The sequence below is a fragment of the Microcebus murinus genome, chromosome 10 (assembly GCF_040939455.1).
Source record: "Microcebus murinus isolate Inina chromosome 10, M.murinus_Inina_mat1.0, whole genome shotgun sequence".
NCBI lineage: Eukaryota > Metazoa > Chordata > Mammalia > Primates > Cheirogaleidae > Microcebus > Microcebus murinus.
This window is the reverse complement of record NC_134113.1, coordinates 13,543,486-13,571,268: the sequence shown is the minus strand read 5'-3', so window position 1 is coordinate 13,571,268 and position 27,783 is coordinate 13,543,486. Positions and strand designations below refer to the sequence as shown.

Sequence of the window (27,783 nt, the reverse complement as noted above, 5' to 3'; positions counted from 1 at the left end):
ACGCAGGTGCGGGCAGGTATCAGTGCAGAAAATATCATCCTATGCCCGTTCATGACACTAATTTTAAATGTTCAGGACTCTGCATGCTCTGAAGACATCTGCTTTTAAACAACACCCACGCCCTCCCTGGCCTGACAATGGGGAGCCTCTGTACAGAGCTGGTTATGAATGGTCAGAGGGCACCGTGTGAGAACAATTTTCTGAATGGCTGAAAAGCACCCTTTCTCCACCTGCTGCTAAGTCTGTAACAACTGGACACATCTCCCTGATGGACAGAAAAGAAAGAACCACATCCCACAAATAAAGCCTACCATGCTCGTGAGAAAAGGTGAGTCTGATAGAAAATAATAGGTATCATCTAAATTCAAATGCACCTGCGGATGACATTGTCTCAAGTCTCAGAAGAGGTTCCCGGAGCCATATCCCCTGTCTCAAAATCCCAGATGCTTCTTACCTGCCAGTGGCTCCCACTTCCCTGATACCAGAATCCTTCCCAGTAAGCACTGGTTAAGGACACATTACAGGTGGGCACTGGGAGTGTCTGGATGAATTAAATAGTCCATTGTCTTGAGAAACTCACAGGCAGTTGGTTAGAAAGACACCAAAGTATGACATGATGAGTGCTGGTCACAAACATTTCCACACCGGATCAGACACTGAACATGGGTACGGAAGGTGTTGGCTGGGAGAGAGGGTTGTAGAAAAAAGTACTTTACGCTGGGCAGAAAACCGAGAGTGAAAATTAAGAAGCAGAGAAGTAGTATTCTAGGGGCGCTCAACATGGCATTATACCCTGAGTCAAGACAGAAATGATAGGCTGGGGATAAAAGATTATGAAAGACCCTAGAGACATGGTAAGGAGCCCAAAGTTAATCCAGGAGCGAATGATGAGGGCCGTCAGCACTCAAAGCCAGAGGAGGGCCCATTTATTCGCTCATTCATTCATTCAACAAACGCTTGGAGACCGACTCTCCCCCTGGCGCTGCAGTAGGTGCTAGAGATGGTAGGATGACAGACGAGAACCGCTTCCTTCCCTTCTGATGTTCGTAATCCATCGCGAAGACAGGAGATTACAAAAACAAGAAACACCAAGCGCCCTGAGTACTTTGGGGGAAGTACAGGCGGTAGGGGAACATGCAGCAGAGGAAGCCAACCTAGTTAAGGGTTGGAGCGATGTGCTTAAGCTGAGGCTGGAGGAGGATCGAAGCGGCCAGGGGAAGAAGAGGGACTGAACAACAAAAGGGCGACACAGGCTCCCAGGGAGAAGGAAGAGCAAGTGGAAGAGCAGAGGACATGGAGGGATCCGGCATGGCTGGGCTGAGGATGCCGGATGCCACGGCGGGAGGTGGGACCAGGGGTGGGATTCAGAGTTGGCCGGGGGGCCCGACAAGGAGCTGCAACTGAGCTCGGGCCACTCTCTGGGAGGCAGACAAGGAGACCTGTGGGAGAGCAGCCTGCCGCCTTTAGTCCTGATCACAGCAGCGGGACGGTGGAGCCAGGGCATCAGCACTGCTGAAGGAGGGGAAACCACAGCCGCAGCTGCAGCCGCAAGGATGCTCAGAGCCAACAGGAAGTGGCACACGAGCCAGGAAGGCAGTGAGGGAGAAGGGAGAGAACGACCACTCCCGAGTTTGTAGCTCAAAGGGCGTGCGGCTGGGCGGGCTGGCTGAGATGGCAGGCTGGGAAGAAATGAAGTAAGAAGTTGGGTTTAGGATCTTGGGAGTTAAAGCAGCAACAGAAACATGCCTTGATTAGCGTCCTTCACCAGTGGTCATTGGGCTGCAGGAGTGGGGACCTCGCCTCTTTCCCAGACGGAGCACCCCGCTGCCTGCCAATCACATGGTTGGGACAGGCGTCCGTTCTCACATGGAAACAACACCTGCCCCCGCATAACCTGTGTGCATCCATCCTGGTTCCACACCCTGGAGCAAGTCACAATAAACCCTCTTACTTAGTCCCCCTTAAGTGGAGAAGATTCTGGTCGTTTCCAATTCGCTTACACCAGATGCTCAGAATCCAAAGCTTGTGGGAGGAATGTGGGCGCCCTGGCAGGTGGGCTTGGTTTTCACAACTTCATTTCATGCTGGAGGACACTCGCGCCCAGCAAGAGGAGCGACTGTGCCCAAATCACCCAGCTGCTCTGGCTGAGCTGATTTTACAGCCCGAGACATGCGACCCCCTCCAGTGCTCGCTCCCTGTGTCACGCAGCTGCGTGCAACCTGCCCCCAGAACCGTACGTGGGGAGCGTCCGCGCCTTGCAGGGAGGGCCTGGCTCTGCTCTCGGGAGATCCTCTGAAATTAAACAGGGTTGAGAACCCCACATAAAGTATGAACAGTATTTCCAGGAATATAGGCAGCAACACAGTCCCTTATTTATGGCTTCACCTGCCATGAAGCCCAAAACTCAAGGGTGTCAATAAATGGATCGGAACGTTGTTGTGATGTTTAATTACAGAGAAAAGAATGTCTCTGCAGGCCCTCTGGGAAATGCGCTGTCTGCAGCGACGGGCGGGGAGCGTCGTGGAGGCACAGCCTTTGTCTCCTGGTAAACACTCAGCCTCTTCTAGGGTCTCAGGACCTCTGGGTCTGGCAGGGTCAGACAGGTCATCTTGCCCAATCACCCCTTCCCACGACACTGGCTTCCGTTTGCAATCTCTGACGGCAAGTATTTCTCCACCTCCCGGGCAGCTCGTTCCGGCTTCGGGCAGGCGACCTCATTATGAAGAGCTGAACCCCTGACTCCCTGCCACATCCCGCCATAGATTCAGGGGCCATCGGCGCAATCCTAATCTCTCCTTCAAGGGACAGTCCTTTGTTTGCTGAAGCAGATCATGTACACCCTGAGCCTCTGCTTCTCCAAGGTGAACAGCTCCAATTCTTCCCGCCATTTTTTTATGTGCCCAAGTCTGAACGAGCACTGTCACTCACCTAGATCTTCCTAAGTGTGCTGACATGTCTAGATCGTTCTGACCATGTAGGGACCACAGATAAAGGCAGCAGCCCAACTGCACACTGATACTACTCAGTAAAAGAAATCTCTTGCCTGTGTCATTCTAGCTCAAATACTGTGTTAATGTGTCCACATGACCTAGTTGCTACTTAATGCAGTCTATGATTCGGTCCCCAGGGTTGGGGTCAAAGTCCCTGGATCCAACCCTGACTGAAGCTTGCCCTATCTTTGAATTTACTAATTATAATTACTACCAAATTCCCCTTTTGCCAAAATCGGTTTGAGTTGGCTTTCTGCCAATGAACACAAATCAAAATTCTGCAACTTCCCTCACCAAAAAAATCACAGGACACACTGGCAAATTCCTTGCCAAAGTTTAATAGCTCACTGAAGCACCGATCCATAGCATGCCATTATAGTAAACACTCAAGTTGGAACTGGAGTCCAATCCAGGCTCTGTTTTGACTGGCTTTGGTGCCTTGGGCAGATCACTGAAGCTTATCTGCCTCATCCTCCCCATCTGTAAAATAGGTACATTAACTGTACAGGATCGTTGCAAAGAAAGAGTCATATATGTAAAGTCCTTATGTCTGTCATGTAGAAATGTTCAAAATACTAGTCATTTATATTGTTATCACCATCATCATCACTATCATTATATTATTATTATTATTATTGTTACCGGTCTACTTAGCCTACCAAAAGTCACCATTTTCACGTATGAAACCTACATTAGCATCAGGTACCTCTGCCTGCTTTTATAAGGGCTCTTCCATCATCTCTGGGAGAATGTCTCGTCACATCTCTTCTAGGATCAACATCAACTCATCTTCTTCTCTCTGGTCCCTCTGCCAAACACTAACCTCCTTCTGCCGTGGCATAGTTTACACTATCTCACTGCTTAGGCAGAGGTTCCGGCTACTCCGTGGATGTGTCTAAGAAGTGGAAAGAGTGACAGGGACGTGGCACTGGCCCTGGCACCAGGCTGGGCACCCCGGGCCCTTCCTGCACACGGGCACAGAGCTCCTCCTCATTTATATTCAGTCTCGCTCACTCAAGGCAAACCTCTGAAAGCGAAGTGGAGCTCCTAATTAAAAGGTAGCCTTGAGCTGTCAATAAAATTATGCATAAAGGAAATGTTTAAAAACACAGTAGTGACTTCTCTGAGACAGATTTTCATTTGCGATCTGTTTTTTTTTTTTTTAATTCAAGTGTGGGGGTACATAAAAAAGAAAGTATGTCTTCAACACTGCCACTCCCTCCCTCCTGCAGCCCAGAAAACCACCCTCGACACACGAAACATTGCACCGTGTCTGAAATTGCTGGCTGGAAGAATGGCGAGTCTCTCCTACTTATTTCTGGAAAGCGGCAGGGATTATCATTTGTTTTTGTTTGTTTGGGGAGAGCGGATCCTTTGTTGCATCTCTGTGCTCGGCCGTCAGTGTGAGTGATCGTTGTTCACCCGCAGACCGGCCCGACAGCTCCAAAAGACCTCTCGGTGGCACCCGCCCTCCTCTGTCACAGCGCACATCGCAGTGCGGGCCCCTCTTTCCTTAACCTGTCTGTCTCTTCCCCGGTGCTGTGAACGTCCAGATCTGTTATCTCCGAATTCTCAGAACCAGGTTTAACGTGGATGTACAACGACAACCGCAAAACGTTGCATGTGTGAGTAAATGAATGCATCGATGCACCAATGAATGAAACACCTGGCTCCGTGAACCGCTGAGTGCTTTCTCCAGGGCCCGACGGTTGCCCTATCACTGACGCAGCGATCGACGTAGCCAAACAGGTATTTGGCACCTGTGTGCCCACCACCATACCACTGCATCAACGAGCGCCTTATTTAGCTCGTGTTCCCATTTTTCTCCTCTCATTGCTGACTGCCTCCAACTACCTGGGCAATCGACCCTAAGTGCGTCCTTTTCCGTGACTAGGCATCAATAATATTCTAGAGTTCGACAAAATGAAAAGTTGGGATTGGATGGCTTTGAGGTTCTTTTCTAAGATTCTATGGCAGCCTCTCCCCCCTCCTTCCCTCTCTCTCTCTGGCTCCCCTTCTTACCTTCGAAGCTCCCAGCGAACAGGTAAATCCAGGTGATAGCAGGGATGCAGAGAAGACTCAGCGAGGCAGCCAGGAATTTCCGTCTCCCTCTGCAGATTCCCAGCATCCTCTCGGAAGTGGCAACCCCTAAGCCCGGCGCCGTTTCTCTGTCCGGAGCACGAAGTCCTCGGCCTCCCTCATAATACTTCCTGAAAGGAAGAACAAGGAGGAAGGGCTGAGTTCTCAGCTCTGGAAATGGGTGCAGATTGCAGACGAGAAACATCTCATAGATCCTGAAAGTGGTTCGCCTGGTCCGTGATTTCCTGCTAACCTTTCATCCCAAGGGACAATGCTGCAGTCTGTCAAAACCAGACAGTTAAGTAAATCACCAAAACTATAATATCCCAATCTCTCTCTCATACACACACGCACACACGGGCCTACTTTTTAGTATACAGGTTAGCTTTTTTTTTCTTTTTTTTGGTATTGAGATAGGATTTATCAAAATATTTCTTTGCTTAAAAAAAAACACAAAAAATTTAAAAGTTTGGCTTTCAGCACATATGCAGGCCACCATAATAGCCTCAGAAATATTAAAATCGTAAACATCAATGAACACTCTTAAGTCTTCCTCTAACATAACGTGATAAGGTCCAGTCTAGTACTCTTTAAGGCAAAGTTGTGTCGTTCTCACTGTTTTGACATTTCGTAGTGTTTATGATTCGAGAGATGGGCGTAACGTTCCCCTCGACAGCCCCGTGTCCCCATCGCCATCACTGCAGCGCCGCGCACCAGGAGTGCAGAGACAGGGGCCCGTCAGCTCTGCATTGCATAGAAATAAAACTCTACTGAAACAGAACTGGAAACTCTACCGAAAAGCCTTCCGCAAGAAAACGTAACAACTCTGTCATCTGTTTCCGTTACGTCAGGAAACTGACCTCCCTTGCGAGGCCTCACGTTCTAGGGCATTCTTTTGATTGATACCAATTTTCCATGAGGCTGATTGTCCCATTTTAAAATGGGTCTGAATCTACTTTTTAAAAAATTACAATATTCAGGTTAGCTTTTATAGACCTGAACTAACACACTTAAAGGAGCATTTAGGTAGCATCTATTATGTACCAAGCACTAACCACATGCTGTGTTTTAAAGACTAAGACAGAGGACAGCTTCGAAAAGCATAGTCTAACGAGAGAGACCAACAAAAACCATCCACGAGAACCCAGGCTGTGACAGCTGAGATCTGCAGGGACCACCGAGGAAGGGCAAATGAAGGTGCTGAGTGATCTGCACACGGTCAAGACAGCAGAACGACTCCTGCATTCTGGGCAAAGTGCACCGGGAAGGGCACTGGGGCTGACTCGAAAGCCCGTGCAAAGGCAGGGAGATCAGATGGGCCGCAACCCCCATCTGCGGGACACTGCACCTCAACCACGGCTGAAAACCTAAACACACTCAGCAGGGACTCAGCAGGCTGTGTCTTCACAGCCTCTACCGTCAGTATGGAAGAAGAGGTCGAAGGAAGCATGGAGACCATGAAAACACACAGAGAGGGACAGGAACAGACAGCCTGGAGAAAACCCACCCTTAGACCACCGCAGAAGACCGGCATGATGTGCTCACAGAAGAGCGAGAAGATCCACGCAGACAATACAGAGCCCATGATCTTTCACCTGAGTATGTGACCAGGAACTCACAGAACCTGTGAAGGAGTTATACACCCAGCAGACCATGAGACCTCATCTCTACCCACCTCCTAACATGAATGTCGCACTGGCTATGGGCAGAGAGATAAACTCATATGGAACCTCCTATCAGAGCAGAACCCATCCATTGCAGACAGCTATAAAAGGCTTCAGATTCCCAAAGAACGGATGTTCATGAAGCAGCTGGCTTGGGTGTCCCCGTCTATATGCCTACCATGCATCTTTCCCTCTACCGTAACCCTTATAACCCCTGTGACGGTGGTCTGGCCTCCATTCCACACCAACCCTGGCATCTCCAGAAGACAGGTCCCCACCCCATCCGATGCACCTTGAAGTCCCTAAGACTTAGCATAGCACCTGTCACCTCCAGGTGCTTGATAATTGTCTGTTAAACGAATAAATGGAATCTGATTCTAACCAAAGGCGACGCTCTCAAGCTTCAGGAGTTTGTGTTCAGCAAGTTGCCAGCAATAAACACCTAATGGAGCCGATCTCAACTGTCAACCCGGCTCTCTTCTGCAACCACTCTGACACGATTTTCTAAATGGCCTTCTTTCGAAACAGATGAAAGACCACAGGGCTGGAGGGTGTGGAATAGAAAGTAAAACTGAAAAAGCAAAATCCTCTTGAACAAAGAATGTTGACTTGAGAAAAGTCCCCTCTAGGGAAGTTTTTCATTCGAAAGCACGGAAAACAAACCCTGTACACACAAATGGTGCTAGTCACAGAGAATGAGACGCACCGAGACACGAGTCTCTCAGGAGAAGAATGCATAGGGGGAAGACGGCTATGCAGTTAGATGAATCTGGGTTCAAATCCAGATGCTTTGCTCGACTACCTGTGACCTCGACAAGTCCCCTGTCTCTGGGTAAGCTTCATTTTACCCATCTATAAATTGAACGGACCCCCCCTATCTTGGCGAGATGGAATGAGGATCAAATGAGAGAGCCCTGGACTAAGTGATTGATCAAGATTCAAGTACACTGCAAGGGTGACATCCCTTCCTGGAGGGCAGAAGAGCAGCCTTAAGTAGGTTTTTATTTCTGCTCATTCCCACACACCCCCTCTTAGGACTTGATAGGAAACAGACCCCAACAAATAAGCACTGACTGACATGCCAAATGGGTGCTTTAAACCCGAAGGCCCCACCTATTCAGTTCTCCTTCAGGCAGTACGGTCCTCCTTAGAGAACCATGGGGGTGGCCCCAGCACCCCCAAAGGTACCAAAATCCTGAGCTCCTCAAGTCCCTGATATACAATAGTGCAGTATTTGCATATAACCTAAGTACATCTTCCCATACATTATGCTTTAAATTCTGTCTAGATTACTTACGATACCTAGTACAATATAAACGCTACGAAGATAGATGTTATACAGTATCACTTAATAATGGCAAGAAAAATAAAGTCTATACATGTTCACTAAAGACATAACCGTCCATACTTTTTTCTAAATATTGTCGATCCAAGGTTAGTTAAATCTGCAAATGCAGAATGCAGAATCCATGGATTCGGAGAGACAACTGCACCACCACATTAAAAATCACAATATTTTTTTTTTATATTTCACTTATAATAATAGTCAAGACAACTAGCAGTAAGTAGCACTTATGTGTCTAGCATTTTCTATATTTTCTCATATATATCTGCTTATGTAAGTCTGAAAATAACCTATGAGATAGGAACTATTTTTAGTCCCTATTGTATGGGTGAGAAAATTAAGGCCCAGAAAGATTAGTTAACTGGCTTAAGGGAACACACAACTAGTAAAAGGCAAAAACACCTTGGGCTCTGTTCTCCCTCTGGTAATTGAGTCTAACAATTCTTGCCAGAGGGCATTTTTCCTTTTGATCTAACCTAAATCCTTCATATTGAACCTTGTGATTATTTCTTCCCAGGGTCAAATATATCATAACCATTTGCTCTCATTTCAGAAAAAAGTAGACAAAAGTTAGGAAGCTGTAGACAAATTTCAACTTTAGGGGAAAGTAAGAAGATGGAAATTAAACTCAACTGGCATTAATATTTATGTAACATTGAAAAAAACTCAACTCTTTAAAACACTTATTTTCCTCCTTTCCTCTCTCCATCTGCAGAAGTTAATTTCAACTTGCACAATTCATGCAAAGTTTTAAAACAGAGTCTGCGTGGTTTGTCTTTTATGATAACACTGGCATCTGAAATTAAACCCAGCAGGTAAAAAATATTTCTCCGTGAATTTGACTTTTAAATGACACCTCTGTGCACTAAAAACACATTTTAAAGAAAAAAAAAATCTAAATTTATATCAGAAGTTACTCCGGGAAGTCAACAGAGGCATCAACACAAGAAGAAAGGAAGGAAGGAACAGGAGGTGGGCTGGAAATTACATCCCAAACATGTGCAAATGTTGATGCATTAACTGGGAAAACCAGCCCCTAACCTGCTCTCCCTCCAGGGCTGCCTGGCAAAGGGACACCTCCCACCTGTTAAGGTATCTAAGTGTCACCCCTAAAAACCTCTCCCTCAACTCCAATATCCAACTCCTTGGCCAAACCGGTCACTTCCTCCTCCTAAACATCTACTCCACCTGTCTTCTCCCATCTGTCCTAACCAATGAAATTCACAGTTATGAAGAACACTGTACGAACCAGAGAAATAATCATGATCTGTCAAGCCACAAAAGTAGGATTCCAAGCCAAATGTATAATGTGATCGCAAGTATCCTTCCGTCCAACGCAATAACTTGTTATATACAAGTACCAATCCCTACATATCTATGTATATGAGAAAAGGCTTAAATATTGGAAATTATTTTTGCGGTATAGGATATGGAGAATTTCAATATATAGGAATATATATTTCTCCACATTTTATACAAAGAGCATGCACTGCTGTTATGAAACTTAAAAATTACTTAAGGGCTCAAATCACTATGTCTCCTTGTTCTATTGCTTGCAATTTTTAAAATATCTCAGCACAGCATAGCATATATGTGTTAGTTTTAATTTACATGCTAGGTGTAAGGAGTTAACATCTGTAGTATCCTAATTGGGAATCTACCCTCCAGGCGTGGCTGGTTACCATCTGAGAGACTTCAGCCAGAGCTCACATCCTCAATGTGTGCTCCAGCTATCTGAGATCAACACCAGAGGCTGTCTTTTAATTAGCATCATGGATGTTAGACATGATTTTTCATGGGTATTCAAGATGTGTGGACTGTCTAGAAACACTGCACATGAAGAGGGAATAAAAATCTAAGGGACCAAAAAGCATATATATTTGTTTACATATATATAAATACATAGAACAAAATGGCCCAAACCATTCAGAATCACAGGATCCCAAATTAATCCCAGGTGTATGCAGCAATTGGAGGATTTGGGCCACCGATTCTAACTAGAAAATTGGCTGAATCCTGCCACTCACACATTGTCACTCCTATCTTGACTGAACCTTTCTTGCAAGGTGAGGTCCTAGTACCCAAGAGAACAAAGACCTGGATGACCTCACTGAGGACCAGGTTCATGCTCTAGGACTTCACATTCAAAGCAGCACAACCTGCGAAAGTTCCAATGTCACTGTCCATCCCCCCGGCCCCGCCTCGGCCCTCCAAGGCTGCCAGTGCACAGATTCTTTACTGTCACATGAACCCGACCAGTGGCCTCCTCACCACTCCCCACCCAGGTCTAGGTTTTCTCCATACGCTCTCACTCAGCGTTGATGCCACGGTGCATTACCACAATCTCGCTCTCACGCACCTGTGCCTCCCTCGGCCCTCCTCCTTTCCAACTGTACTAGCCTGGAAAAACTCCACGCTCCAGATGAACGCGGCCATCCTCGTTCTCCACGGCTTTCTGTGGGAACCAATTGGGGTGGGAGATCACACCATCCGACAGGCAGATCTGTGTCCTTTAATTATTTCTGATTTCAAACGGGGAGCCAACTGCTCAGAAATGCTTCTACCTTTCTCTGATACATTCACTCTCCATCCTCTGAGATGTTTATTTCATACATTTCTTTCCTCCTCAAACCTCCTCTTTCCTGAATAGTAAATTCCGGGAATATTCCAGAATTCAGTGCAAGACCCACACTTTTTTTTTTCCTCCCAGGCCAAAAGCCTGTAAAACAACCTTCAGGCTGATGCCCCACCTCTGCACCTGTGGCCCTGGCCTCTCCTCTGAGCTCCAGATTCTTACACATTAATACAATGACGTCACTGTACCCGATGGACAGATCCACCTACGTCCCAGACCCCAAGTCCTGACTCTCCCCCTTCATACCTGCTCCTGACTAGATCTTTCCACCTCCATAAAGAGCAGCATCATTCACTCCATTGCCCAAGACAGATACTTGAGAGCCATTTGCAATTTCTCACTTACTCATCTCACTTGTCAATCACACATCCTCAAATCCAGCCATTTTCACCTCTGACCCACATCTACTTCCCTCTTTGGCTACTGCCACCACATGAACCAAAGCCAGCATCATTTCACGCGTGCGCCTGCAGCCTTAGCCGCTCCATTCAAACCTCGCTTGAAATCATTCCATGTTTCTCACCAGCTCTTGAAATAAACCCCAAACTCTCGGGCAGGCCTGCAAGTACCTGGCTTGACCTCTACCTCTCTGACCAGATCTCTGGCCACTCTCCTTTAGCTCAGCCCTACTCCAGCCACACTGGTCCCTTCACTTCTAGAATATGTGCATTCCTGAAATGCTTATTGTCTGGATCTTTGAGTCTGGATCTTGAATGCTGTCAATCTGGGAACTCAGATAATTTCTGTGCCTAAGTAGACCCTCCCCCACTTTGTCTCTCACCATGCATTCAACACATTTCAAAACGACACAATTATTTGAATGATTACTTGCTTAATGGCTGTTATGCCCACTAGATTTTAATCTCCACTTAGGCAAAAACCATGACTGCTTTATATCTAATGTATACCCAGGCACATAGGAAGCATTCAATGAGTATGTGTTGAATGAATGAATGCATGAATACATGAATGTGCCATCAGGTAGATTGCATTCATTCTAGTATTGTTTCAATAGCCCTTTTTAAATAAAGGCCCACCTACTAGCACAACCCTCCTAATGGGAGAACAAATCTGCAGGGTGCCCCAAGCAGGTCCCTGTTGCAATGGTGTGCCTCCCTCAGACATGCTCTGATACATCTAAGGTCGCTTGCAAAGTTCATTTTTAGTACCTTTTTCCCCTTTCTCAGCTCCACGGGGAAGAACACACAGAGGTGTTTGGGGACCCACACATGCGTCAGCCCATCGGGCCCTGGGGCATCTCTCCCTCTGGCCTGTCGCACTGGCACTTCCTATTTCTTGTCTCACTTGGAGAAAGGCACTTGGCCTCGGAGGCACTGTTTAAAAATTGACTGTGTGAACCCCAAGAGTAAAAGCCATGTACAGTAAGCTTTGAAATAAACACTGAAAACCTGGAGCTCACTACGCTGTAAGGACCACCGGGGTCCAGTCCCGCCAGCTCAGTCTGTGCTCATTCCGCTGTGAAGTCAAGTTCTCCAGCCGCAGGGAAAGGTGCCCTTTTGCCCTCGGAACCTCTGTGATGTCACGGATCAAGGGTAGTTCCCCCCCCCACCCCCGGGGGCCTCCCACACAGTCTTTAACGGCTCATGTTCACACAACCCTGCGTCTCCGTGGTCAGGACACACTGCCTGTCGCCGGAGAGCTTTGCCTGTCTTGTCTCTACGCTATAATAAGCAAACTCCGAGGCTCGGTCTGCATTGCACAGGGCCTCGCCGCACCTGTAACGCAAGGGAGGCAGGAGACCTGGGCCCCGGCATCAGCTCTGCACACACTGGCCACGGGCGCCTGGCGACCCATTCACCACCCCAGAGCCTCCCACGGAGGGGGAAAGCCCATGGCAAGACCAAGCACCAAAGGTCGCTGCAAGGATCAAAGGAGGGCAAATGAAATCCAAAGCATGATTACGTAACAACAGTGTGAATCGCTGTAGTCGTATTAATAAGACTGAAACGAATTGACTGAACTCAGCTGCTCGACCAAATTCTAAGGATAGCACAAACACTAGAGCCTCCTCGCTTTGCTACCCGAGAACCAGGCGGAAGAGGGCAGGTGTGCTCTGTTCCTGCCTCAAGGGAGAGCTATTAAAAGCAAGGAACCTTCTCACCTACACAGTGGGGTGGGGGTGGGGTACTCCTCTGAATGCCTCATTCAATATGTTAACTGCTCTTTATACAGAGACCATTCTTTAAAAAGGGATCGTCCCATGAAACGAATTGTATCTCAAAATTTACTACCAGGAAATGATTCTCTCATGAAGATCCAATGTGCTTCCTTGGATAAGACAACAACTGCTCTTAACAAATGTATCCTATATTCCATAACCACCTCTGAAAAGGTAAAAAGAAAAGGAAAGGTTAATTTTAATAATATATTTTAAGGCTGGGTGCACTGGCTTGCACCTGTAATCCCAGCACTTTGGAAGGCTAAGGTGGGATGGCTTGAGGCCAGGACAGCAGTCACCAACCTTTTAGGTACCAGGGACCAGCTTCATGGAAGATAACTTTTCCACGAACCGGGGGTGAGGGGTGGGGAGATGGTTTTGGGATGATTCAAGCACATCACATTTATTGTGCAGTCAAACCTCTCTGCTAACGATAGCCTGTATTTGTAGCTAGCATCACCTCAGCTCCACCTCAGACCATGGGACATTAGATTCTGATAAGGAGCCTGCAACCTAGACCCCTCGCATGTGCAGTTTACAGGAGGGTTCGTGCTCCTGTGAGAGTCTAACACTGCCACTGCTTATGCGTTTATGTGAGTGATGGGGAGCAGCTGTAAATGCAGATGAAGCTTCACTCACCCTGCTCACCTGCTGCTGTGCAGCCTGGTTCCTAACAGGCCCTAGACTGCTACAGGTCCATGGCCCAGGGGGCGGGAACTGCAGGGCCAGGAGTTCAAGACCAGCCTGAGCAAGAGCGAGACCCCGTCTCTACAAAAAACAGAAAAATGAGCTGGGTGTCCTAATAGGCACCTATAGTCTCAGCTACTCTGGGAGCTGAGATAGGAGGATCACTTGAGCCCAGGAGTTCGAGGCTGCAGTGAGCTATGACGACGCCACTGCACTCAAGCCTGGGCAAGACCCTGTCTCAAAAAATAAGAATAATATTTTATTTAACCTTGTATGTTTAAAATATTAGCATTTTAGTAAGTAATCAATATAAAAGATTGTTAATGAGAGGCTTTACATTCTCTTCCCAATACTCAGTCTTCAAAACCCAGAGTGCACCTTACATTGACAGCACATTCAGTTTGAAGCAGCCCGTTTCAACTGCTCAGCAGCCACAGGGCTGGTGGCCACAGTGCTGCACAGTGCAGGCTGAAACCTTTTCCAAGCTTTTGCATCAGACTGGGGTTAGTGTGTGGCCACAGGCTTGAGGACGGAGTTGAGGCAGAGAGAACCTAGAAGCCTCTGCAGTCGCACAGGCTGGATAAACGGCAGCGGGAGTCTGTGGCTTAGAACTAAAGAGAACTGGAGTTCACTGGGGATAACCGTGCTTGGGAAAGAAAACATGTATCGGGCAACCAGGATATGCGGGTACCACACTGACACCTTCCCTGTGGCCTCAATTCACCCAGTGTTTACAATCCACTTTACAGAGCAGGGCACTGGGGCTCCAAGAGGTTAAGTGGCTCACGTCATAGAGCTAAGGGGGATTCTGGAAGGACCCCCAAGACGTCTGCCTTCAAGTCCAGTGTGTTTTCCCCGACGTAGGGGCAGAGGTGTGGACGAAGGAAGCTATGTTGCCCAGCCTGTGTGACTCTGTCCCCTCCCACCCCCAGGGGACATACGGCAATGTATGGGGACAATTTTTATTGGCAAGCCTGGGGAGGGTGAGATGCTACTAGGATGAGGTGGGTAGAGATCAGAGATGCTGATAAACATCTTACAGCCCACGACAAAGAAGGATTGAGCCTAAAATGACAGTAAGGCCGAGGCTGAGAAACCCTGGTCCAAGGCAACCACTTCTTCAGAGAAGACCCTTCCCTCGCTAAAGTGCTCAGAGGCCATTTCAACGAAGCCCAGGCCATGGAGATGTGCAAGGTCACTGTGGCCACCTTGTCCTTCAGAGCCCTGTCCTTGGCCTGCGGAAATAAAGTGCATCGATCTGCATCCCAGCTAGTTTCCTTAACTTCCACCTTTGTATTACGCCACGCGATCTGGATTTGGTTTCAGGCGGGCAGGAACTCAAGTTAAATCGAGCTGTCGCAGGCAGGTGGTGTGAATGCTCCTTCCAGTGTAGGCTCTCTCCGGGCTGACACAGAAAGAGAAGCAAATGGGGGAAGAATCGAGAAGGAATCAGAAATTTCTACTTATGGCATTAACCTCTTTCAACAAGGCACTGCCAAACAGATCCTGAATGCAGACTGATCTTTCCTGAGGGTGCACATTTTTCCCAGGGTCAGACTGCAGCTTCGGGAAGGCTGATTTTGATGTTTTTCTGCTGAATGTTAAATCAGCCCTTATCACATCCATGAGGCTACCCGTGAAGCCCCCCACCGGAGTGTTTTGGTCCCGGAGTGTTTTAGTCTTTGTCCTTTGGATTTTCATGGTGGGAAGGAGTGATTTAAGCAGGCACGCCGCACATTTTCATTCTGCTTAAGCAAACACTCATCAGCGTTTAACAAGGGCCCATACTGCAAAATGCACTTCAGCATTCGCAAGCGTTGAAGGGTCCTGACATGCCGAACTCGCAGAGTCTATTGTTCCCTCGAGTTCCAAGGCCTGTGGAGGTTTTATGGATGCATTTCTGGTGGCAAAAGATACAAGGAAGGCAGCTATTGCTTTATGATTTTTCTACCCCTTGCCATTCACTGCAGGCCACAAAGTGCATATTAACTCTATTCCAGGCCCTGGGCTGGAGGCTGGGTATGCAGAGATGTGCAGGACAGGGCCCCTACCCGTGAAGAGCCTTAAGAGGATGTGTTTGAGCCTTTGAGGCAGGCACAAACACCATGAACACGAACACAAGTCGGGATCACGGGAGACATGATTCCCAGGGAAAAAAACACCTGCGCTCAGCCAAAGAGGACGGCACAGTTTTAAAAGGGTCAGGAAGGAAGAAGTTGTCCCTGGCAGAAGGAACCACTGGGAGAAGTGCAAAGCCATGCCTGGGACCAGGATGTGACAGCCAACCGCTCCTTCCAGAAGAGCAGGTGCAAAGAACCCTCAGATCTGGTGCAGGGGGACGAGACCGAGATGGCCCTTAAGGGCTCAGTGAAGGAGAACTTGAACTTCCTTCCACAGTCCCTGGGGAACCACTGAAGATTCCTGAGCAGGAATGATGACATCTGTGTTTAAGAAAACTAACAGTGATGAGGGCAGACCAAGGACTGGTTTAAGTGGAGAAAGTGCAGGGTCCAAAGACCAACCTGAAACCTCCTTCTGGGATACCCTGCCAGGGGCCCTCCCCACAGCCACGCCCCTGTTCTGTGGGCCATTCCTGGTAACACATCCCAGATTCAGTCCGTATGCGGGGATGGCACTAAGGGGTGGGACCTCCAGCTGCAGGGGACACTGACTGGCCTCGGTATGTTAGAGCAATACCTCCTTTGCCAAGGACTGGTTTGGAGATGACCTGCGACCCAGTTCTGGTCATGAGCTGCAATGAAAGGAGAAGTTGTCACAGTGCCATCAAAGCCACGGGACACAGAGAGTTGGGAAGGAAATTCCCCTTTTAGATAGACAGAAACCTATTTGCCTTGGATCATTAAAAAAAAAGTCTAGGCCGGGCGAGGTGGCTCACGCCTGTAATCCTAGCACTCTGGGAGGTCGAGGCGGGTGGATTGCTCAAGGTCAGGAGTTCGAAACCAGCCTGAGCAAGAGCGAGACTCCGTCTCTACTATAAATAGAAAGAAATTAATTGGCCAACTAATACATATAGAAAAAATTAGCTGGGCATGGTGACGCATGCCTGTAGTCCCAGCTCCTCGGGAGGCTGAGGCAGCAGGATCACTTGAGCCCAGGAGTTTGAGGTTGCTGTGAGCTAGGCTGACGCCATGGCACTCACTCTAGCCTGGGCAACAAAGCGAGACTCTGTCTCAAAAATAAATAAATTAATTAAAAAAATAAATAAATAAAAAGTCTAAGGGTATAGAATAGATGCCAATGGACTTCCTGATTTCAAGTCCCTTGAATTCTATCGTGTGACGACTTCCAGCAGCAACACACTTTTAACCTTTGTTTCAATGCCCCCCTGATTTAGGCCACATAAATACTCTTGTGACCAAATGAGAATTTGGCTTTTTTTCCCTTGATTTCCCTGAATACATTCTGCAGAGAGAATGGCTTTTTATTGAGGTAAAATCCATATAACATTAAACTAACCATTTTAAAAAGTACAATTCTGTGGTGTTTACTACATCCACAATGTTGTGCAACCCCCACCTTCATCTAGTTCCAGACATTTTCATCCCTCTGAAAGAAAACGGCAGTCAACCCCCCATTTTCCCTTACCCCAGTCCTTGGCGACCACCAGTTTGGATCCTGCCAGTACGGATTTACCAATTCCTGGATACCACACATAAGTAAAACCATACACTATGTGGCCTTCTGTGTCTGTTCCTTCCACACAGCGTAATGTTTGAGGTTCATCCATGTTGTAGCATGTATCAGCATGGCATTTCGTTTTATGGCTTAATAGTCCATTGCACGAATATACCACATTTGGTTATCCTTCCATCAGCTGATAATGTATCTGGGATGTTTCTACCTTAGGGCTTATTGTGAATAATGGCTTTTCTTAATGTTACCTAATCTCTCTGCTCTATGCACACAGGATTTATCTTATTAATGATTTTAGATTTCTGGAACCCCACACATAGGGAACTCAAACAACAGTAGCTATTTAATTAGATATGTCTGGATTTATGGGGGCACTTGACAACATTTATATCTCATGTAATTCACCCAAGACTTATTATTTGTCATCATTCTACTGTACAGATCAGAAAACCACGGCTCAGAGTGGGTTAAATAACACGCTACATGTTGCACACATAGCATGGGGTAGAACCAGGCTTAAACATGGTAGAAAAGGGTCTAGTATGTTATCTGGTACACGGCAGCTATACAATGTATATTAATTAATCAACTACTTATTGACAGTTTGATAATTTAAAAACAAAAGAACCATGTCTTTACTTTGTTCTCTTCTAATAACTAATCGTAATTTCATGGAATAGAATTTAGTGGGTTACTGCATCAGTTTGCTAGAGTTGCTATAACAAAGTACCATGGACTGGGTGGCTTAAACAGAAGTTTGCCACACAGTTCTGTAGGCTAGAAGTTCAAGTTCAGGGTGTGAACAGAGCATGCATGCTATCTCTGATGATGCTAGAGGAGGATCTGTTCTGGCAATTCCTTGGCTTGTGATAACACAACCCCAGTCTTTATATGGCACTGTCCCTGTGTCCAAATTCCCCCCTTTATAAGGACACCAATCACATGGATTAGGGGCCCAGTCTCATCCAGTATGATCTCATCTTAACTAATCACATCTTCAACAACCCTATTTCTAAATAAGGTCACATTCTGAGGTACTGGGGGCTAGGACTTCAACATAAGAATTTTGGAGGGACACGAGTCAACCCATAAATGTTACCTGCACCATCATGCAAAAGTCAAGAAAGGAAACCACCGTTAGACAATCAGGAAAAGGCATTTCAGTTCCATGGGGTCAGGGGTCCCCAGTCCCCAGAGGCCACCTGTCAAAGAGCAGCAGGACAGACTTGAGCAGCTGGAGGACAGACAGGATAGCCCTGAGAGCTGCCACAGGCCTCGACATGCTACACAGGGTGAAGGAAAGAGCACAAAGCCAGGCTGCAGGAAGTCTCGGCCAGCCACGAACTCCGATGCAGCCGGATGCTCACCGTCTCTGGGCATCCACACTAAAGCAAGCGTGGGCTCCACAGCTAATCTCTAACACCTGAAACACAGCGTCTGCTTATCCGTCCTAAAATCCATCCAGAGATCTAAATCCCTCCTCTGCCAAGGTACAGAACTATTCACGGCTTAGAACAATCTCTTGCTTTTTCTCACTCCAGGTGAAAAACTTCCAGCCAATGTTTCTGCCACCTTCGAAGTTAGGGATTAAGTCTCTGGCACCCAACCTTCTACAGAAAACGTCAAACTGTCCGGCTATATCTCACTCACACGACACAGCAGACAGAAGTGGCACATCAAGGACACGCTCCGGTTAATAAGTGCTGGTTCATTAGCCGTGGGCCCGGCAAGAGAACCCAAGGGCTGCAACAGCACACAAAGATGCCCCCGTCTTAGGAGTCAAGCTAAATGCTCTCCAGTTTTGTCACCCAATTCATAATCTTGCTGTCTGGCTTTAAGAATCAATAGCCTGGTGGTCCTGGTATCCAATAAATTTGTCTTAGTTTGGACGTTTTTCATTTCCCACGCCACCGAAAGAGAGCAGGGTAAGGTAAATTGCTCCTCTCACAGCATTTGTTTTTCCAAATCTATAATTTCACACTGACACGTTTCAGAAACCAGTGAAGGCAAAGCAGGAAAGAAAGCAGACAGCAGAGGCCCCAACCAAAGATCGAAGGCAGCTTACAGCTGGGAACATTCGGGACAACTCACTGAACGAGTTCCACGTGAGCATATGTCAACTAGTCCACCCAGGGTGACCCATCACTCACCTGGCAAAAAATACCTGTCTAGCACATACCTGTGTGCCAAACCCTGTGCTAAGTAATTTACATAAATGATCTCATTAGTCCTCAGGGGCTAGTGGCCTGAAAAAATGCCACCGCTTTATATATATACACACACACAAATAAATATATGAATTTATTTATTTCCATATTTATATAGAACACTGAAACTAAAAATAGAAAGCAATGCCAGCTCTGCGGATAAGAAAAAGCAGCAAGAGACTTAAAGAACCAGCACATGTTAAAAGCAAATATAAATATATATATATGCATGCAGACTCAAGATCGCTGAGTTTAAGCCTGAAAGAGAACTTGGGGAGGGGGCTGCTCTCTAGCCCAATACCAATTATCTGGATAGGGAAACTGAGGCTCGGACAAAGGATGACATGTGCAGAGTTAGCCAGAGAGCCAAGGAAGGAACTAAGTCTAGAATCTGAGTTCTAGTCTCCTGGTCCTGCTGCTTCTGTTTTACCTTCTTCCTCCTCCTCCTCATCATCATCAAATCAAGTCACATTTTTTAAAATGTTTAAAGGACTGAAATAGAGCAAGATTCATGATTGGGAAGCATTCCAGACAGGCAGGAGAGAAACTCTTCAAGCATCTCCCAGTCCCAATCCACAGAGAGGATGGAAGAGACTGTGGGTGGGTATGAGGTTTCTTTTGGGGGTGAGGAAAATGTTCTGAAATTAGACAATGGTGACAATCATACAACCTTGTGAATTTACTAAAAACCACCGAAGCTCTCCCCGCTTTGAAAAGGGTGAAATTTATAGTATGAGAGTTATTCCTAAAACAAAAAAACACAATAATCAGTAACATCAGAACCATGAAGCATCAGGGCTCACAACACAGAGAAGTGACTACAGGATAAAGAATCAAGACTTTTTTTAAAAAAAGAGGGAAATTCTACTAATCACCTTTATTTTTCCTGAGTAATTTCCAGAGCCTAAGCGTGTTGGGCAGTACACAGCAGTGCTTGACGCCTGGTTTAATCTGCGTAATAACCCTGTGATATAAATGCTATCTATGGTTCCCAATTTTCAGATGAAAAGACTAAGTCTCCAAAAGGTCAGAAGATTCCCTAAGATCCTATGTGAGGGGCCAAATGCCTGTCTTCTAGGTCTCCCATCACAGCACTTAGCAAAAAATGATCATTTGCTTGATCTGGGTCTCTCTCATCAAAGAATGAGTCACTATAAGCAGAGACTATGTATTTTCAGGAAAAGAACATTTTCTAGAAGAACAGTTTGAGGTTTCCTGGAAGCCACACTGGAGTCAGGTCATGGGGAAAAGGGAAAGAAGGCTGAGATATGAAAAACTGGCACGCAGATTTTCCGTAAAAGGAAAGAGAGGTGTCTGCTACTCCAAGCAGAGGGTTTTTTGTTTTTGTTTTTGATTTTTGTCTGTTAGTTTTATAAAATAAAATAGTGGGCTACGACGTACAAGAAATTGTGCTGCAACCCAGCTGGGGACGGAGGATACGGTGGCAGAACAGAGAAGGGCAGCGTTCCTGCCACTGCATGATTCCGACAACCTGAGCTGCGGAGGGGCTCCTGGAGGTCGCTGGTCACCAGGCTCCCCTGAAAGTCGTGGGCGAAACAGGTGGTGGAGGGGACTGATGTCGCCTTTCATCGGTGGATTATAAAGAGGACCTCTGCGTTCTAAGGAGCTTCAAAGTTGGTAAAACCAATCGATACTGAATCCCTAAGGCAATCCCTCACTCTCCTCTTCCTTTTTCCCCCTTCTGTGCGTGACAGATTCGTGACAACCTCCATCCATCCTTCAGGCGCCACCTCTCTGGTGAAGCCCACCCAGACTCCTTTGAGCTTCCCCTAGACTCTGCATAATTATAATCCTTTTCCTGTTGTGTTTAACAATCGCAACAACTACTTTACAGCTAATGAATAAAACACTAACATTACTACTAGTAGCGGTATTTTCTGTCACATACTGAGCAGTATCTCGGTATCACGCTCTGTATTTTAAATGCTTGATATACGTTGTCTTACCAAAATCCAATCCTGTTAATTGGGTAGTATTACCCCCATTTTATAGAAAAGGAAATAAAGCAATTTGCCCAAAACCAGTAAGTGATGGATCAAGAATGTGAGAAACCTGACTCCAAAATGTCTATTTTCCACTATATCACATGTTTATAGAGCGGGAACCCCTGCCCGTTAACTAAAGAACTACTAAATTATCACTTAAATTTGAGGGAGCAGAAATAGAAGGTAAAGATTTCTAATGCCTAATTTGCTTTATAAACTATTTCAGAGTTTAGATATTCCAGCGTAAGATTGAATAACATATTGAAAATTTAGAATACAAGTGGCATTATACCCTCAAAAAAATCTGTCTTTCTGTTTTCAGGTACAAATAATACAAAACAAATCTTTATTTCATACACACACACACACACACAAACCCACACAGAGTTCATATTAACACATAAACAATATGCAAACTATATATATTCATATTATATATATGCAAACATACAGTATACATGCTATATCTGCATATATAGTATATATGTACATACATTGTATATGCATACACACGTTATTTTCCTTAAGTTCGCTATCCATTTTTATGAATTGGGAACCTCAGGTATGCAGATGTTACACAACTTATAAACTCACTTGATGAGTAACTAACTGGTCAAGCCCTGGGCAACCTGTTCTACAAGTACTCTTTCTAATACCCTACCCCAGTTAATCCCAGAGTGACCCCTGTGTGTCAGCTACCCCAGACTGACAATGTACATAACGGAAGTCACCAGGACAGGCAGGAATCCGGTTTCTACAAAATTCTGACAAGTTTGGGAAAAAACCCAAAAAACAAAAAAACCTTCTAAAACCCATGTGTACTGATCACAGAGCCAACTGGGGAAAAAAAAACACATTAATTTGTTCTTGTTTATAAATACTTTTAAGTTGTTTGTCAAACAAAATGAGTTTGTCTGCCAGATGAGATCTCAATTTTCTAAGTTCATTAGCAGCTGATGAACAGAAAGGGTCACCTGGTGATTTAATAATTTGGCCCTGACTCTTGTCAAAGCCACTTAAAAAAAGAAAAATCCAAGCTGTCAAGAGAGAAAGGAAATTCTATTTGATCCAATTTGTGCACTACTTCCGTGCAAACAAGGAATAGATATTTAGGCATGGTGTATTAAGTCACCACAAGCAGGGCAGAATGGTTAAAAATAAATTTAAAAAAAAGGAAAAGAAAGGCAGCAGGACTGTTTAAAATGCCAAGTATTTGAAGCCACAGGCAGCACTAAATTGCCTGGAGGCCAAGTCTGATGACTTCTTTATTATTATTTTTTTATTCCTGTAGGTAGCAAAACCATGCTTCTAAATGACAAAAATCAAGATCATTAGGAAGCATGGAATTCCTTAAAAAGCCCATCATCTTTGGGGCATAAGTAGGACACACTTTTCAGGTGCTGGGAAGACAGGGAAGGCAGCTTTCCAAGTTCAAGTTCCAATATGACCCTTGCTAGGAGAAAAATGCTCTAATTTTTTACTATTACATTCATTTTATACTGCAAAGGTACACCAAGGTACTTAATTCAAGTGCATTAACTGGAAAAAAGAATCCCCAATATATTCATTCTCTCCAAACTGCCCCCCCTCCATGAGCTATTATGGGACGTTCAATATTGCCACCGCACAGCCAAAGGGCACTTCTCTTTTGAGTAATTACTGACATTTAGTCACGGTCACACAGCCCTTGGAATTCCGCCTCGGACTCTCCGGCTGGGAGAGGTCGCCTAGGAGAGAGGGGGGATTCTTCCGTCCAGGAGTATGGGCCTAACTCTCTGTCCACTCCTTCCAGAGGGTCTCTCTGAGCATCCCCTTCTTCCCAGATTTTTCCCTCCTGATCCTTTCAGGTCTCACTCCGCTTAATTCTCACATGCGCAGGGTCAGCCTCCTTTAGTGCCACACCCCTCTCCTTCCCACACCACCTTATGTATGACTCAATAATAGGATACCTCTGCAAATGAGTTTAAGTTGCCGTGGTTCTGCCCCCCTAGCATGTGAGCTCCGTGAGGGCAGGGGCTTGCTTCTTTCTACATAAAGTGAACGACACACGTTACTTTCAACTAGTGGCTGGTATTATCTTCTACCATACCTTAAACAGGAACTTAGAGAAGATCTCCGAAACCCTCGATTTACTGGTTGACCCAAGCCTCTAGAAAAGCCTGGAGAGGCAAGCTCCAGGGAAACAGGGGAGGTAGTGAGACTGGAGACCTGACTCCCAGAGGTGGTGGTTTCTTCCAAAGCGAGAAGTGAAAGCATTGATCAGGGCATTTTCCCTGTGCTCTTCCTAATGACAGGTCTTCATGGGTGATGTCATCTCAATATTCTTCTGAAACGGCTTTTAACTTCCAGAATTTCAGACTTCCACATTTAATACCAGATATGAAATACTGTACACTTCAAAATCAAATAGAAGCAATTTTATGATGGGCCTTCTGGAATGCCCTTCTTCCAAATTATCTTCCAAGTCAACTTCAAAAGTCTTCTTCCAGACCAGACTCAGTGCAGGCTTCCTTCAGGAAGCCCTCCTCAACATGTGGAATTAGAAAATCAACTATTAAATCCAGCTTTCAAAAACTCTTCAGGCCAAGCATGGTGGCTCACACCTGCAATCCCAGCAATTTTGGAGGCCAAGGAGGAAGGATTGCTTGAGACAAGGAGTTCCAGACCAGCCTGGTAACATAGTGAAACTCTGTCTCTACAAAAACAACAACAACAACAAAAAAAAACAACTAAAAAACCCCCGAATGTGGTGGTACACACCTGTAGTCCCATTTACTCAGGAGGCTGAGGCAGGAGGATCGCTTGAGCCCAGGCATTGGAGGCTGCAGTGAGCTGTGATCACATCACTGCACTCCAGCCTGGGAAACGGAGCGAGGCTCTGTCTCGTAAAAAACAAACAAAAAAACAACCTTCATATCTCAGTTTAAAAGAACTTAGTGAGAAAGTTACTTCCTCCCTTGACAGCTCTTCTAATGGTTTTCGGAAGAGTCTCAGTTTGCTCCTAGAGTGTCCTTGTAGCCCTCCGACAGGTGACAAAAGGGAACCAGAGTTCCTCTTCGGATACCTTTTGGTTGGCAGCAGCATCTAGCCAGACTTGAACATGATCAGTTCCTTTGGTTCCATGTTATTTATGAAAATTGTTATAAATTTCTTATTACCATAAATGTATTGAAGTAAATAATAAGGTCTTAAGAAGAGGTGGTCAGACTCTAAAAGGAGAAAGGGGAATGACAGAGTTTAGCAAACTCTGCCCAGTAATGACCAGGAGGCTGCGACTGAGTGTCCGGCAGGTTTTCAGCCATGTCCACCACACCTGGCACGGCCACCTGGGTCACGGCACCTGGGCCCAGCATCCACTCAACTCTTTGTGGAGGGAAACTGGCCTACAGCGAATCAGACAAGGACACAGCAGGACTTTCAACCCAGCCTTTTTACTCCCAGCCCGAAACATTTTCAACCCCAGAACTCTACCCTAACCTGCTTCAAAAGCCAGTATACACTTGTTAAGTGAATAAAAAGAAAACTAAGATGGTTCTTTTCCTTGAGGTATTTATAACTCAACAGAAATACTTAGAATTCGCACTACCCAGAGATTTCCATCTATCTCTTTGCCTTCAAATAGAGGATGAAAGACTAAGCTATGCCTCTCTGCAAGTTGACCGAGGTTTATCTTACCTGTCACCAAGATTGAAAAATCCCACATCCAGAGCATCTACTAATCTGATGTGCCAACTTCCCAAGTTTAGCAAAATATAAAATATAATTGACAGGTATTTCCAAAAGCTGCTTTGAATTTTGTTTTCATAGCAATGCATACCCAGAATATTTATTTAGATAACTTCAGAAGTTTCCATCCTCTTTTTTTTGCTTTAGAATGCCCACGAGCACATGTCTTTTCAAGGTGAACACCAGATAAATTCTACCAAAAACAACTGCAGTAACTTTTTGGTTTTTTTTTTAAATATACCACAAACACAGTTTCCATAAGAGAACAGAAAGGACAGATGCTCTGTTTTATAACTGGTAGTAGTTACAAAGACAAGACTTTTAAATGAAGAAAGAACTCATTTTTCTGGAATTAGATGAGAAAAGCTCATGAGTAAGGAGATAAATAACTTTAAAAGTCTGTACGTGGCTGGGCGTGGTGGCTCATGCCTGTAATCCTAGCACTCTGGGAGGCTGAGGCAGGAGGATCACTCAAGGTCAGGAACTCGAAACCAGCCTGAGCAAGAGTGAGACCCCATCTCTACTAAAATAGAAAGAAATTAATTGGACAACTAAAAATATATAGAAAAAATTAGCCGGGCATAGTGGCACATGCCTGTAAGTCCCAGCTACTTGGGAGGCTGAGGCAGGAGAATAGCTTGAGCCCAGGAGTCTGAGGTTGCTGTGAGCTAGGCTGACACCATGGCACTCTAGCCGGGGCAAAAGAGTGAGACTCTGTTTCCAAAAAAACAAGTCTGTATGCGCCAATGGAAATGGGGACCTGGTGGTGGCCACCTTCCAATCTTCCCCGAGCAATGTGAGTATTCTAAGGTTGGCCTGGCAGGACCAGGACAGCCAGCAACAGAGATAGAGAAAGAAGAATAAAAAGCAGCCACTGGAACTACAAAAGTTTGGGGGCCACACACCCTAGAACATTTCTTCACACCTCACTAATTTCCATGGATTTCAGTAAGGCACAATGAGGCACTGAGGCACCTCATTCAACGTTTAAATAATTTTCAGTCTTTTCTGTTTGGAAAAGGAGAAAAACACTAGTTTAGAAATCTCTCCATGAAATCATTATGCATCTTCAGTTTTATTTTGTTTGCTGCCCAGAGGGGAAAGTATCCGTTCAGCTGAAAATTCATCTGTATGGATGAATTTTACTGCAAACAATGCCTTCTCATTAGGTTATTGGACATTTTATAGAGAAGTTTCTGTAGGAAAAATGCTGCTAAGTAGCAAAGATCATCAGAGAGAAATCGTTATGGACTTTGACGTGGAAGCTAAGCTAAAGGCTTGCTACTTCTATAACTGCCAGCACCAGTACTACTACTAGTACCGCCAGTACTAGTACTCTTACTACTAATCCTATTGCTACATAACAGCTACTATCAACTTCCTAGGAAAAATGCTCTAAGTCTTACTCATGTCTAAGGGAAAAAGAAATTTTTTTTGTGTTTTACTTATTAATTGCCTGCTCCGTGCCAGGACGGGCACTTGGTAACATTCTCTCACTGACCCCTTACGACAGCCCCAATGGGTAGCCTTTATTGTCATCTCTCCCCTTTTCTGAGAAACGGGACACCCAGGGGGGGCTAAGCAGAGTGACCGAGGGCCCCGGCTGGCTCAGCCAGCAGCAAAGCCAGTGTCCAGGTGCCCATGTATCCACTCCAAAGCCAATGTCGTTTCCACTCCGTACGACAGAACATACCCTGGCTGCAGACACCTGGGATTAGGCATGTTAGGAAGGCAAAGGTAATGACCGGGAAAATCTCTTACTAAAGAACCTCCTAAGAGGGCAGGATGTTGGGTAAATGAGAAGGAATGAAATGTATCTTTCATTCCCCTAAAGAAGATATTACAAACCATAATAATCGAGTCCCATATTAAAACAACAACAAAAAACAAAAGCACACGAGTGTTGAGACTCTTCCTCCGTAGTAAATGTAGGAGCTCCCAAGCCCACCGCCACCACCATCCACGCCCCCTCTTCTCTCTCCCGCTTCCCTAGCCAATATTTTCAAATTTCCTGGGAGAAAACAGACTTCCTTTCCCACTACGTTCAGGGGACTTCTCCAAAACCCCACCCATGGGAGAAAGAAAGGAGAAGGCGGGACCAGGGAAGGGGATGGAGAAGACACTGATGTTGAGCCTCTGGCCCATGGCAAGTACCCTCTCCTCTACCAGCCACCAGCAGCTTTCCCCCCGAACAGCGACAGCCCGGGGAGCCCGGAGCAGGGAGGAGGCAGGGCGCTCCGAGACTGGCCGTGCTGTAGCGAGCAGTGCCAGGAAGATTTATGAGATGTTTACCCCACTCCTACCGCATCTCCGAGATAAGTGTTCAATATGGCATTATTATTCACATTAGCAATCCAAAGAAGAGTCAGAAAACACATTCTGAAACTTTAAAATGTCAGTCTCTCTCTCATCACCCTGGATCGCTACGGGGCTGTCAATGTTAAAAATATCACGGCTGGAGGAGAAAAGGAAACAGCCAAGCACCGCACATCTGATAAAGGAGACTAGCCTCTTCCAGGCTTCAGTGAGGAAGGACAGAATCGGTCTCCGCTCCTGCCTGGCACACGCGACGCCCACCAGGACTGGGAGGAAGAAAACCCTCCAGAACAGA

General features: G+C 45.9%; 1 protein-coding gene across 5 annotated transcripts in view; it reads right to left on the bottom strand.

Annotated features, from left to right (window-relative positions):
- The window catches only part of LARGE1 (LARGE xylosyl- and glucuronyltransferase 1), a 509,251-nt gene that overhangs the window by 375,293 nt on the left and 106,175 nt on the right, over window positions 1-27,783 (bottom strand). For all 5 annotated transcript variants that reach the window (XM_012752220.3, XM_012752215.3, XM_012752217.3 and 2 more), the window contains one exon: window positions 5,013-5,200. In XM_012752220.3, the coding sequence (XP_012607674.1) occupies window positions 5,013-5,118 (106 nt within the window). In that variant the 5' untranslated portion in view covers window positions 5,119-5,200. The remainder of the gene's footprint in view (window positions 1-5,012; window positions 5,201-27,783) is intronic.